General features: G+C 40.9%; 3 protein-coding genes and 1 long non-coding RNA gene across 4 annotated transcripts; 2 read left to right on the forward strand and 2 right to left on the reverse strand.

Annotated features, from left to right (window-relative positions):
• The first annotated feature begins 73 nt into the window (after positions 1-73).
• Positions 74-1615, forward strand: LOC134187094 (major facilitator superfamily domain-containing protein 9-like). The gene is made up of 5 exons (XM_062655211.1): positions 74-190; positions 277-364; positions 431-474; positions 531-660; positions 726-1615. The coding sequence occupies exons 1-5, from the start codon at positions 113-115 to the stop codon at positions 1607-1609; spliced, it is 1224 nt and encodes a 407-aa protein (XP_062511195.1). The 5' UTR covers positions 74-112; the 3' UTR covers positions 1610-1615.
• Positions 1616-1733: 118 nt separating this feature from the next.
• Positions 1734-3874, forward strand: LOC134186735 (major facilitator superfamily domain-containing protein 9-like). Its single transcript, XM_062654767.1, has 5 exons — positions 1734-1837; positions 1901-1988; positions 2052-2095; positions 2668-2797; positions 2863-3874. The coding sequence occupies exons 1-5, from the start codon at positions 1772-1774 to the stop codon at positions 3750-3752; spliced, it is 1218 nt and encodes a 405-aa protein (XP_062510751.1). The 5' UTR covers positions 1734-1771; the 3' UTR covers positions 3753-3874.
• A 400-nt stretch (positions 3875-4274) lies between these two features.
• On the reverse strand, positions 4275-4837 carry LOC134186275 (uncharacterized). The gene is made up of 3 exons (XR_009970944.1): positions 4722-4837; positions 4618-4663; positions 4275-4556 (listed from the first exon to the last, which is right to left on the reverse strand). It is a non-coding gene; the product is annotated as an uncharacterized LOC134186275 (long non-coding RNA).
• A 13-nt stretch (positions 4838-4850) lies between these two features.
• On the reverse strand, positions 4851-5964 carry LOC134187215 (unconventional myosin-XVIIIa-like). Its single transcript, XM_062655332.1, has 2 exons — positions 4904-5964; positions 4851-4860 (listed from the first exon to the last, which is right to left on the reverse strand). The coding sequence occupies exons 1-2, from the start codon at positions 5962-5964 to the stop codon at positions 4851-4853; spliced, it is 1071 nt and encodes a 356-aa protein (XP_062511316.1).
• Between the last annotated feature and the right edge of the window lie 7993 nt (positions 5965-13957).

Below are 13957 nucleotides of genomic sequence, written 5' to 3' on the forward strand. Positions count from 1 at the left end.
TGGATAGTCACGTGATGTGATAGCAAATGATGGCGTCACTAATTTAATTGTGTTGATGCTGGACAGGGCAGTTCGGAGGTTGATATGTATTGCCTAGCACTGCGGTGGCACGATGAGTTTCTTGCAGACTGCGTTAGTCACGTGGTCAAAAAATTCAGTCCTGATTGGCATCTATACTGCAGCATTCTTGGTATGCGTGTATGGCATGTCTACTGCGATGCAGTGCACGTGCGCAGAGATGGAAGGCTAGGCTGCATTCTGTTGTACTTACTTTAGGATCTTCTTGGAGTTGGTGTCATCATCGCTCGCATTCCACAGTATCTAGAGTCTCTGCAAGCCAGTCACACGTTGATTGGTGCTCATGGTGGGAGGAACTCTAGCATGCGCGTTGTGCATGTGTGAACTTTTTAATGAATCGCTTATTATTCAGCTTCCTTGTACGGGATCTTGCAGCTGTTTGCAAGCCCAGTTGTGGTAAAAACAATGTAACATGTTGTATATTTTATATTAATTAATTAATTATTATGTAGGGAAGAATAAGTGATCTGTATGGTCGACGACCGACTCTGCTTGTTGTTCTACTGTTTACATCTCTTGGATACTTGCTGTTTGCGTTAACTGATACAATATGGATATTCTTTCTGTTTCGAATTCCCACAGGTCGATATCAGTTGTTTAACTAACAAAGTTAATTAATTACTTAATTAATTAATTTTGCATTGTAGGGTTGATGAAGCACAGCCTTACAACAGCTCGACTTTGTCTTACTGACATCACCAAACAAGAGAATCGGACCATCAGAATGGGAAGATATTCTGCTGTTGCCACGACTGGATTTGCAATCGGTCTGACAATGGGTGGACATATAATGGATAGGTTTGGATTCAAAGCGGTTGCTTGCACGACGTCTACCATTTTCTTTCTCAACTTTATTTTGTCGTGGTGGCTCATTCATCCCACCCGCAATACACACTCGAAAACCTCTAAAAGGGTGGATTTTGATTGGTTACAAATAATTTCGTTTACAAGATCGGATGTTTGGTCAAAGATATCGCTCCTAATGGTCCAGCGTTTCTTTCTCTTCATCAGCATGACGATGCTTCAACGAAGCAAGTACCGTATTCTACGAGGAAGATTTGGAACGAGCCCAATGGATATTAGCTACATTGCATCACTTCAATGTCTCATGTCTGTCATTGCTGCAATGTCACTAAAAGTGATATCACAATTTTACTCTGACAACGCACAACTGAGACGTCATGCTTGTGTTGTGATTACCTTGTCTATTGTCGGATCACTTTTTGCTAATCGTTTGTGGATATTTATCATATTTCTATTAGCATTGGATGCTATGGCTCCTGTACAACGGGTCATAGAAACACAATTGTGTTTCATTTGTACGGCTCCAGAAGAGAAAGGAGAAGTGTTAGGAGTATGTCAAAGCGTATGGGCATTGACACGAATATTGGCACCTCAGATAGCAGGAATTTTGATGGACTATCATTACAATTTCCCACTAATAATCGCTTCGACCTTTGCCATCATCGGAACAAGCCACATGTTCTTCCATGCGACTTCGAAATCAGAAGAAACAAAGAAAACAAACTAAAATTTTAAATTATGCATATTGTACTTATTTTTAATAATAACTATTTCACATTAACTTATTAAGATACGGAAATCAGTGGACTCCGCTTGTGACGTCATGCTTGCTCACGTGCTACTGTGAGTCATTTCCCGTGCAGATCATCTGTTGTCTTCACTTGTCGCTATGAACTTGCGACAAACATGGGAAGACCACAAACTGATGTTTGGCATCTACTTGGTCGGATTTCTGGTAACCCATTTGACCATTTCTCATCACAAGTTGCCACACGATCTGGTAATGAAATTTTGTTAGGATCTCCTTGCTGTGTCGCTTATAGTCCCCATTATGCCCAAACATTTGGAGTCTCTTGGGGCCAGCAAAACGATGATTGGATTTCATGGTATGAAACTGTCACGTTGCTATCATTAATATCAATGTAGTCTAGACTGTAAACTCGTTTCAGCGTCATTGTACGGCGTCTTACAACTGGTATCAAGTCCTGTTGTGGTATACAGAATGATGAGTAGAAAATAATTTATGCCATGCATTAATTAATTAATTAACTGTCAGTCATGCATTTAGATTATGCACAAAAACAACATCGAGAATATAATTAGTGAATAAACAATAGACAATGGCATTATATGTATAAATTAATTTATAGAAGTAAATTAATTAATTATTATTGATAATTAGTATAAATATTTTAGACAGTTTAATTAGTAACTTACGCACAATTATGGTTATATTATTTCTTAAAAACACAAGACTTTCTATTGTTAATAAGGACATTGATATTATCAGCAGGGAGGGTTGCCTCACTAGTACTGAATAGATAAATACTTGTGGTGTTTTTGATGTCTAGTTGATGTAGACTGTAGAGACATGCGTCTGTTGTCTGATTGAGAAAATAATATCTCTTATTGTATTTTATATTATTTATTAATATATTAATTTATATTTAATTAATTATACTGTACAGTACTCTAATCTAGTTATATAATACATGTATCAATAATATATTAAATAAATATATAATTATATCAAAATGTATTGTTACTTTTGTTTTTGTTTTTCAGGGGAAATTGAGTGATGTTTATGGACGACGTCGAGTGTTACTGTTTGTTCTATTGTGTTGTTCGTGTTCATACATGCTGTTTGGTTTGACTACCACATTATGGATATTCTTTCTCTTTCGAATACCATCAGGTAATACAGTACAGTGATTTTAAACCAACACGTCACGTGAAAGTTCACTTTGTGTCGTTGTGCAGGTCTACTGAAGCACAGTCTCACTCTTGGCCGAACTTGTGTTGCAGATGTCAGCAGTGAGGTGGATCGTCCTGGCAGGATGGGTCGTTACAATGCCATATCGTCGATCGGTTTTGTCATCGGGCCTGCTCTTGGAGGCAATCTGATGGCAACCACTGGAGGTTTCAAGTTTGCAGTCACCATGACAGCATTCGTTTTCCTCATCAATTTTATTGTATCGTGGTGGCTTGTCCATCCCGACCAGCACACGAATAAAGATCATACAATCACTGACAGTGATGATACGTTTAGTTTCAAAGGGTCGATAGCATTCATGAGATCAGAGACATGGCCCAAAGTGTCCGGTCTCATGTTGGAACGTTTTATAATCAGTGTTAGCGTTTTAATGCTTCGTAGCAACTTCAGCTTGTTTTTGGAGCACAAGTATAATGCTGGGCCGCAGATAATAGGATATATAGTGTCATTCAGTGGAGTCATTGCCTTTGGATCTGCTATGATTACGGGATTTGTTACTCGAATGTACGGCAATGAGTCAAGATTGATGTTTCACTCGTCTCTGTTGATGCTTGCTTCTCAGATTGGTCTCAACTTTGCTACACATATTTCGTTTGTCTTCATTTTACTGATTCCTTTTGGGTTTGCTTCGTCGATAATGCGTGTTGTCGTTGCTCATCTTCTGTTGCAGAGAGTCTCGCCGAGAGAGAAGGGTGAGGTGATAGGAATGGGACAGTCAAGCATCGCATTGGCTCGGATTGTTAGTCCGCAGTTGGCTGGTCTAGCTATGGAACACAGTACTGAGTTACCAGGGACGATTGGAATAGCATTTGCTGCTTTGGCTAGTGGACTGATCTACAAACGTACTTTACATCATGTCGAACAAAAGAAAGATTGATAGCATGTAAAGGTATGCCAAGTGGCATTGTTAACTTAATGTATTCATATTACATTACTTTCAAACCATTTATTTTATGTTACTCTTTGATCCCAAAGTATCTGACTAATGTCAAGTTGCAAAATGTATTCATGACTCTGGCTACGACAATCACTGCAATCACTTGTAGAGAAAGATTGACAGCAAGAGGTGCTGTACTTGTTCAGTAAGCTCAATCCCACTGGTGAGGCATCATCTCGATATACCATAGAGTAGATAGGATGGGGCCTTACTAGATAATGTAACAGAACAAGGTAATAATAAATAGAAGTGATTGACTAATATTCAATGCTGCAGCGATAAGTAATAAGGTCAATATATTAAACATCAATGAGCACTGATTACTGCTATGAAGATGCACTGTACACATACAGTCTATATTATATAGAACAATTCACACACACTACAACACAGAGTCAGTTAGATTTCAAGGGGGTTGCTGACACTAATCAGTGATGACATATTAGTTGCACATAATGAGATACTTTTGATATTGCAACTTCATTTTATTGGCGTTAATGAGCACAAGGTAATAGGTCTACTACTGTACTTCAAAGTTACCATCTTAACGCTTGACAACAGGCACTTTAACGTATCAAAATAGCACCAGGACATCATACACAATTTGTCAACAAAATTCATTCTAGACAAACTAAAATAACACCCTTGTAAAACAGACAGTTACAACATTGAGTCTAGACATCATTAGTCTGTTCAGTAGAAGTGACTTGCTCTACAGGAACCAGCTTGCCATGTTTAGGTGCACTAGATAATCAAAACTGAGTTAAACAGATCCAATAAATGATTCAACTGCTTTAGAATGTACCATTTAAAGTATGGGCAACTTCCGTTACTTCCACCTATGTTTCCAACTGTCAACACAAATGTTGGTCATACACATAAGAATTACACACAACAACTAAACCTTACCTGGTGAGTCAAAGACTACACCAACGTATTCTTGTGGAGAAACATCACCGCATGTCTTCCCTAAATAAGCAACTGTACCAAAGTCACTTTGTCCAAATGCGTTAAGAAGAAATACTGTAGAATCAATAGTTATGTCTTGCTTATGAGATAACTGAGAAACTGGAGTCAACGTAGTAACTGACAAAACTCCTGGTTGATTGACGGGTAATGAGGTAGTAGCAATTAGGTGTTTACGAGATGAACCATCAACATGATTTGCGTTACCACTAGAAGTCACTGGAGCTACAGATCTAGACTTTGCTTGCTGCAAAAGTAATACTGTAGGATTTTTCATGTCTTGATCCCCAGTGCCCTGTCTAGCTAAACCTTCCAACTTTTGCTGTGACTTGCAACTACTATCCATCAAACCTGCACCCTTTCGTGTTAGTAGTATTGGTGATGATGGGCACTTGCTTAGTTTTCCCAACTTCACAAGCTCATCACTTGCCTCGTTTCGCTCAGTGCAATACTTTCTGCAACGTTCATGTGCTTCTTGAAAAGCACTTAGCTCTCTCTTCGTCTTTTCTAATTCATTCTCTAGAGCATGCCTACTGGACTCACTCTCCTGCAGCTTTGTTTCAAACAACTTCTTTTCTAATTTGCATTTTGAGTGATTTTCTTGTTCAAGTGTCATCAACTCTCTGCATTTATGCAGTTCAGTTTCCATTGCTCTCGAGTTTTCATCACATACATGTGCTCTCCCTTCACCAAATGTTAACAGTGACCTTACCTGTTGAATAATTATTTCCTTTTTAGCTGCTTTGCCCTGCTCTTCCTCTAAATGTCTGTGTAGTTGGTCAGTGTTCTGTTGCTCTAGTTGCAGTTTCTCTTCAAACTTAGTCTTTGTGCAGCTTTCTGCTTCTTTCAATGTCAAGCACTCACACTGTAGCTCTGCTATTCTCTGTTGCAGACCATCAATCTCATTTATTCCACCTTGCAGTCTCCCTTCCATTTTAGTTAGTGCTACTTCCTTCTGTTGCTTCTGAGACTCTACTTCTTCTAGTTGCTGTTGTAGAAACTCATTCCTATCCACGTGTTTGCTAATTTGGTTTTCCAAAATTCTCAGGTTGTTTTCCTTATGCTGGAGCTGACCGTCAAGGCCCTTCACTTTAGCTTCTTCTTTGGAAAGCCTCACAATAACTTCATTTTTCGCTTCCTCAGCTTTAGCAACATCGCTTTCATACTTGGCACATTTTGTTTTCATTGCCTCTTTTCCTGACTAAGAAGACTAATAGTAATCTTTAGTTCATTAATCTTTCTTTTTTCATTAGCTTGCTGCCTCAACTCAGATTGTAGTTTCCCTACTTGAACCTCCAAATCCCTAATCTAACAAAAAGGTTCAACATACTGTAGATATACCTGCACACATTGACAATTCTATGAGTTACAAAAATGTCTTTATACAGTAATCTGCAATAGCTATCTATTTAAATCAATCACACAACAAAATCAGGCAAAAACAAAATCACACAACAACAACAACAAGCTGAAAATACCACAATAAGACACTGATGTTAATCATGTTTATAGTGTTCTTCATGTTTATCATAGGTGGTTGAAACTGCATACAGGCAATTTACATATTGGATACATAATCATCTAAAAAATGGGGTGTGAAGAGTCATTACAACCTAGCTGTGCTATGGTTGCCATAAGAGGAAATTTCCAGCAGTCGATAGCACTATAGACTGGATTTAGGAGGACCATCATTAATGCGTAGGACAGATCGAAAAGAATAAAGAAATGGAATGGGAATAGTTTCCATGTCTTCTGTATATTCGTGCACTATATACAGTATAACATTATATAATAATATATACAATATTAATATTATATAACAGGATTGACATTCCAATCTTATTAGCTTTTCTGTGCTCAACCTTGTACCATTTTTCTCACATGCAGTATGGCTTATTACCATATATATAATATGGTACAATACAGTACAGTACATACAATGGACTATTCCAGTTGCTCCCCAGACAGATAGTATAGATGACATCTTTCAAGGAAAAAAGGAAGCATGAATTTTAGTTTATTAAGTCAATATCTGTAGCCTTGGATACCAGATTGAAAGCAAACATGCCTTTTTATTCTAAGGGGACACTTAAAGTAAACATTATTCCGAGGGGAAGAGAGGTCTGTGCTCGAGCTGGGATTTCTGAAGGAGAATGAGCAGTTGAAGAGTGATGTTACCCATACAGTACCTGGCCCCTGCAGCTGCCTGGAGTGTAACTGGAATAGCCCAATACAGTAAGAAGTATGTCTGTCCATAGATCAACAGGATGAAGGCTGACACTAATTACCGTTCAATTTTATTGAGCTAGCCTCATCTTCAAGTCTATCTAGAGAAAAGGACTCTAGCATTCGACTTTCACTACAGAAAACTCTTACAAGGCCATAAAACATAAGATCCTTGCATAGCTACCCTTCCAATTTAGTTTGCGTTTAGTTTACTGGCAAGATAACTGACCTACTGCAGGCCATTCATTTGATGTAGGCAGAGCTTAGAGCTAGCTTGTGACATGCAGCCTAGAGAAAGCCCAATCCATACATAGACTAGTACACGTTTTCTCAGCTACCAAACCAACAAGCTTCCTGAAACTAGTGCACCATAAATTCTCAAAACACAGCCTACATTTTAAGATCAGGGGTATTTCCATAAATTTATAAAGCAACATTAGTATATTATACTTATAATGTGTTCACACAAGTGCCCGCTTTAGCAGTCTTATTTCTTCCTCAGTCAGGTTCCATTAGAGGGCTACTGCAGCACAAAAAAAACAAAAATTATTTTTGAGCTAAAGTAAAAGATCTACATGTGTACTTTAGAAAAAAATTAGATTTTTTGCGAAAGCACTGAGAGAATGAAAGCAGTTGAAAATTACTTCCGTTCTCTATTTCCGGAATGGGGCAGATTAGTACTTTGACATCATTGGAGGCACCCTATCCATTGTTGTGATACTTTTGAGTATGGTGCGGCGTTGTGTTGCAGCAGGCTCCAACAACTCTAGTCAGTCTGGATTTAGTGTATTTCAGTTTCCAAAAAATTCACAGCTTCGTAGAAGTTGGGAAAAGCAAGTTCAACGAACAAGAGACAGCTGGAAAGGTTCAACAGAGCACAATGAAGTTTGCAGCTGTCACTTCAAAGAACAATGTTTTGTGATTTCGTTAATTGTAACACACACCTTGCGCAGAACTCATGATTTCGCAGTAACCGCAACCACACCTACAGACATCCCATGTACAGCTGTCGACAACTTCCGCTTCTGCACAATAGGACTTACCACGACGTGTCAGGCAGCCGTTCACTGTGTTCGTCAACATTGGCAGATGAGGGCAATTCATCAGTAGATGAACTGTCGGCGAGTGGCTCAAACATATACGGTTCCACAGATCCAAATTCTTCTGCTGCATCTTCAGATGACAATGTCGACGGACTGAGAGATTGCTTTCCGTGTGCTCCAGCGCTTTGCTCAACAAAGACTCTGACGATGACGAATCTTCTGAATTGCTTTCCGAATTCCTAGGCATAGCAAGATCGCTCCAACGAGCCGTTTCTGAACAACTCGCCATACTAATTAGTACGTATAATAGCGCTACTCTGCCTCCATTGACGTCAGTGTGCTAACACCACCCCATTCCAGAAACAGTATTGCAGAAGTAGCTTTCGACTGCTCTCGTTCTCTCAAAACGTGTGATTAAAATCTTATTTTATTTTTTCTAAAGTACACATATGTAGATCTTTAATTTAGCTCAAAAAATTATTTTTGATTTTTGCACTGCAGTAGCCCTTTAATCATCAGTGCTTTCACCCAACCCTAAGTCTTTGTTCTCAATTAATTAAAAAAGTATACCAACATGTAGCAGACACATGCACATTGGTATACCTATGAAAGTCAATTGTCTAACAGGAAATACAATGGATACACACCAAACATATAACCAGGACACACCGGACATACAACAAAACAACATCAACAACCGGAAATGCACAGCAAGTTGGCCAATAGTTGTCTGGGAATACACCGGAAATTGATTACTCCTGTTTCACGTGCACATCATGTGAAAAAGGCATGACAAACCTGTCAAATCCTGTCAAATCTGATAAAGGAGAAAAATCTAGCGGAAATCCCACAGGCACGCCACATGAACAGAGCAACTATGTGAAAGCAGCGCATAGTGTAGGTGGTGGCATTCTGGTGATAAAACATCTTAAGTGTGCACGAGAAATAAATTTTATAGTATACAAGCACGTCTGTGTGGCATTCTGCCCTTGGTGATAGAATTGTGTGTGCTATTAAATAAATAAAATCTATAAAAGTGATGGAAGCAATAACCAAACAGTCTAACAATCTTCTTGCAAAGGGGATTACTCTTCAGCTGTACGGCGAAAGTATTGTTGCTATTGAGTCATCTACGGCTCAACAATCTGAGGGTCAAGTAGGTTTCACACGTGTGAAGCCCATCCACGTTCCACGTGTGAAGCCCACACAACAAGTGGTTGTACGCACACCACTGAAGCAGATGCCTCATGCAATAAGCAATTTCCTCCAAGCTTGGCAGATGAATGTGCCAGAAAATCAACACAATCCTCAGGCCTTCTTGGCAAACACCCATCCACAAATTCACCACAAGCTCGTGGAGAAGATCCTATCACTAAATGGTGTAAAATTCCAACTGGCTGTAATGGCTCGTGTTCACAAACAGACTCTCGGAGGTCTTTACGAATGGAAGGAACCCACACTCAGGAATAAAATGGAACCTTTTCTTACAGCCAACAAGATCCCAGAAGCGTTGGACAAGGAATATCAACATATCTTGAAAACATTAAAATGGTTCACTAACAAAGGGAGTAGACAGATAGTGGATCACGTCGTAAGATTTCAACTTCACATTGCATGTTACCAACCACTCCATGGTGGTTCCCATCTCCCACTTCCACGGGAAGTGCAAATAAAGAGCCTTTAGCAACGCTAAAAACAGAGATGACAGCTGTCTATGATAGGTCCTACAGTTGGCACTCTTTCTAGCAAGCCACCACACAGAACAGTCCAGTAAATACCCGACAGACAATGGACTGTGTTGGGATGACATTCAAAAACCAACTCCCATCAAACAGATCGATCTCATGGACAAGCAAATCCCAGACTGGCCGTGAACATTTTCAAATGGGACAAATCATGTATCCACTCAATTATCTAAATATGAGGCACCCAATAAGATTAACCTCCTTCTCATCGGGAGTGGAATCAAACAACACCACACATGGATCAAACACCTCAACCGCTTACTGCACAATCAAAGTAAGTATGAGCATTGCACGTTCTTCTATGAACATTGCCTACATGGATATTTGCAACAAGAACTCCAACAACATATCCTAGAATGTTGAGGCATCAGACATTGAGCCATCTGAGTAGAAATGCCCAAAAAAGGCAAAATAAACTCGCCTTCCAAACCTATCAAAACCAACACAAAGTACTCTACCTGGTATGTTAGCATCGTGAGGCAAGCCTTCCTCTGTGCTTACTGTGCAACCACACGTGCTGTTCCCCTGCTTGCACGTGAGAGAAGTTGCTTAAGCCGGAACTGCTTGCACAGAGGGAAGGATTGGTTGCAAATTCGTACGTCAGCTGATGACGTGAAGCGGTATGTTCACGTCACAAAACTTGACTTAACTTGATTAGCGTTAGACCTAACATGATTATAATAAGTGTGTGTTGACACGAGTCAGCAAGGTTTGCATGCAATAAAGACACCAGCATTTACTGTCTACGTAGGTAATCGTGCGAGAAACGGGCAGACCCAAACAGACTGATTGGATTCTTTGCAACTGAGTTACTTAGAGTCATAATCTCCAATAGGGTTTTTCAAATTTGGATTTCAAACTCAGGTAATTCTTTTACATTCTGGAGCAGCGGGAAAACTACTCAATACTGTGAAGAGAGCGGATGCTCCCTTTCCCTTCTCTACCTTACTGATATCAATTGAAAGTGTCCAAGAACGTCTGACATTCAGATGCAACCTCACCAATCTGACGCAATTCGAGCAAGTGTGCAGCCGTGCTACGAGGGTAGACTTCCGCACAAAGCAATTTTTGCAGCTTTGTAGTCCTGCTCTGTGTGTTGTTGAAACATCTCTAAAGAAAGGTGTTACTAGACTGACAGGTAGGAAATTACCAGTGAGGGTAACTGCAGCATAGAAATTGCTGCAAGTGTGTAAGTGACCAGCGTGTAAACTGTTAGCAATATGATCACCCCGTGGAGTGAAAACAAGGAAAATGTGTGTCCAGGGTAGTTAAAAGGTTCCAATAACTCTAATTGCATCGGGTCACTGGCCAATGGAAACAATGTATTTAGGTCAAATTTTGTGACTTGAACATGCCGCTGCACATTATCAGCTGACGTACAGATTTGCCACCAAGCCTTCCTTCCGTGCGAGCAGGCGAACAGTACGTGAGGTCATACAGTAAGCATGGAGGAAGGCTTGGCTTGCAAGGCTACTGGTATGTCATCTATGCAGACTTTGAGGTGCTCGTCAGCAATTAAAGGACCTACATGTGATCCCAGCAAAGCAACGTCCAGAAAACATCTCATCACAAAGCCTGTAGTTTCTCCTACATCGCCGTATGGTGTGACGATCCAACTCAACAACGAATCGTCTGCTGAGGACCCAATGCAGCTCAACGCTTCTTAAGAGTGTTTGATCCAAATAGAAGCTGAGATCAAAACCATCCTCTCCAACTCAAATCTATTGAGATGATGGCACAAGGTCGGACGGACCACAAAAATGCAAAAGACTGTCACATCTCTGATAAGCCTTTGATCATAGATACCTATAGAGATGCTATTGATGGTTTCCACCCAAACACAGGCAAACACAGAAAAGCTTGCCACAAGAAATGCTATTTAGCAAAACACAAACCCAAAGGTGAGAATACGGACACTTGCTATGTCTGTGATAAGTCCCTTATAAAGAAGAACTACTGTAATTGCGTTCACGGCCACTGTGACATCACGGGACGATATCATGATGCAGCACACAATGTGTGCAATCTCTAGCTGTGATTGTCTTCAACCATCCCCATGGTCTTCCACAATATTTGCGGATACGACAGTCATCTGTTAATGCAAGCCATTCTCAAGGTGCAAAGAGCAACGTCCATCCAACTGCATTCCCAACAATACAGACAAGTATATCTCGTTTTTTCTCAGTCAGCTACACTTCATCAACAGTGTTCAGTTACTGTGGCCTTTCTTGACCAATTGATAAAAAGCACAGAATCCCATCACCATGCACATGACCGGAGAACAAGAATACAAGCCCACCAGCAAAAAGACGTCTATCCTTACACAACAATTGAGCACAATTTGACAAACCAAAACTGCCATCTCAAGATGGCTTCTATAGCACATTGAATGATGAAGGTATACAGATTACGACCACATGCAGAAGGTGTGGTCAATCTTTGAATGCAAGGCCATGGGTGACTATCACGATCTATATTTGTGTACGGATGTACTGCTACTGGCTGACATTTTCAAGAACTTTAGAAAGACCTGTATGGAGACATACCAACTTGATGCATGTCGTCCAGGTACACCACCACACCATTTAGGCCCTGCAACAACTCTTTCATTACCCCGTTGGAAAATGGCGTGGCTGAATGAATACCAAATGGTAACCGGTGAAATCGAAATAGCCCTTGCGGGTGTTGATTGTAACATACTCCTGCAACATTTAATCGAGCACTACTTGCTGGTATGCCTGGCTGAGGTCTGTAATTTTTCCTTCCTGCCAACTTGAAAAAAGGGTCATCAATGTCTAGCAGTGGGTACTTATCCAGTTGATTGGCTTGATTCACTGTCAGTTTGTAATCTCCACAAACTATCACCGACCCATCGGCTTTGACTACTGCCACCACAGGCACCGCCCAGTTTGAGAATGGCACAGGGGAAATTATGGCCTGCTCTTGCATCCTAAACAAGCACTTTTTCCAGTTTCTCTCTAAGTGCATATGGCACCTTGCAAGCTTTGAAGAACCGAAGTAGTGTGTTTGGATCGACATGGATTGTGGCTTGAATCCACACAACTTTCCTAATTCATCTTTGAAAACATCCTGGTATGTACCCAAAATACGGTCCAACTTTCTGTCCCGACCTATCTGGAAGATGTCTCCCCAATCCAGGCGGATCTATGATAGCCAGTCTCGGCCCAGGAGGGTGAATTCTTTCTCCCGCACAACATGCAACTGCAAGGCCTTGGGCTTGTCCCCTGCTTTGCCTTGACGTGAACTGGTAACACGCCCAGTACTGGAATGGCCTTCCCTCTGCATGCCCTCAATACCGTAGAAGTGTCCCGCAGAAAGGGGAATTGAGACCTCATATCTTCTTGTAGGTCTCCTCATAGATGACAGAGCAAGACGTACCTGTAGCCAACTCCATCACTAGCTGTGTTCCATTTACTGATAACTGAGTTTTAATGGCAGCTTGCTTCCCTTTGTGAAGTCTGTGGATGTATGCCACACTGTGTTCATCTTCTCCGTCCTGCTTATAGTTCATCTCAATGGTTTGGGTAGCTCGTGTTGGCTTTGATGTGACTGCCTGTTTAGGTGTGCCCTTTGATCTGCACGCTTTAGCTGCGTGCCCCAGTTTCTTGCAAGAAAAACACTTTTGCGTGTTTGAACCGACAACTAGCCGAGCTGTGGCCAGATTCACCGCAACGGTAGCAAGGTGGGCTGTTCTTCTGGCGTTTCTGAACGTACTGGACCTTGGCCGTAGTCGGCAGTGAGACAGCGTTACTGTAGCCCCCTTGGATTTCCTCCGTGTTTTTGTTAGCATCTTCCATGGCTCGCGCTATGTCCCATGCTCTACCAAAAGACAGATCCCGTTTCGCCAGCAAGCGTCGTTGGATACGCTCATCCGCAACGCCGCACACAAGACGATCTCGGAGCATGTATTCCAATGATTTCCCGAATTCACAACATTTTGAAAGCTCCCAAAGCAAAGAAACAAATACGGAGATAGACTCACCTGATTGGCGAACACGACTGTTGAACCACAGCTGTTGCAACGTGACTGAAGGACGTAGATTAAGATGCTTAATGAGAACGTCACAAAGGGCTTGAAAAGACTTGTCCCCATGTTTGCTAGAAGCTACAAGGCTGCGCAACAATTTGTACGTTTTGGCGCCAA

This window comes from Corticium candelabrum, chromosome 11 (genome assembly GCF_963422355.1).
Source record: "Corticium candelabrum chromosome 11, ooCorCand1.1, whole genome shotgun sequence".
In the NCBI taxonomy this organism is placed as follows: Eukaryota; Metazoa; Porifera; class Homoscleromorpha; order Homosclerophorida; family Plakinidae; genus Corticium; species Corticium candelabrum.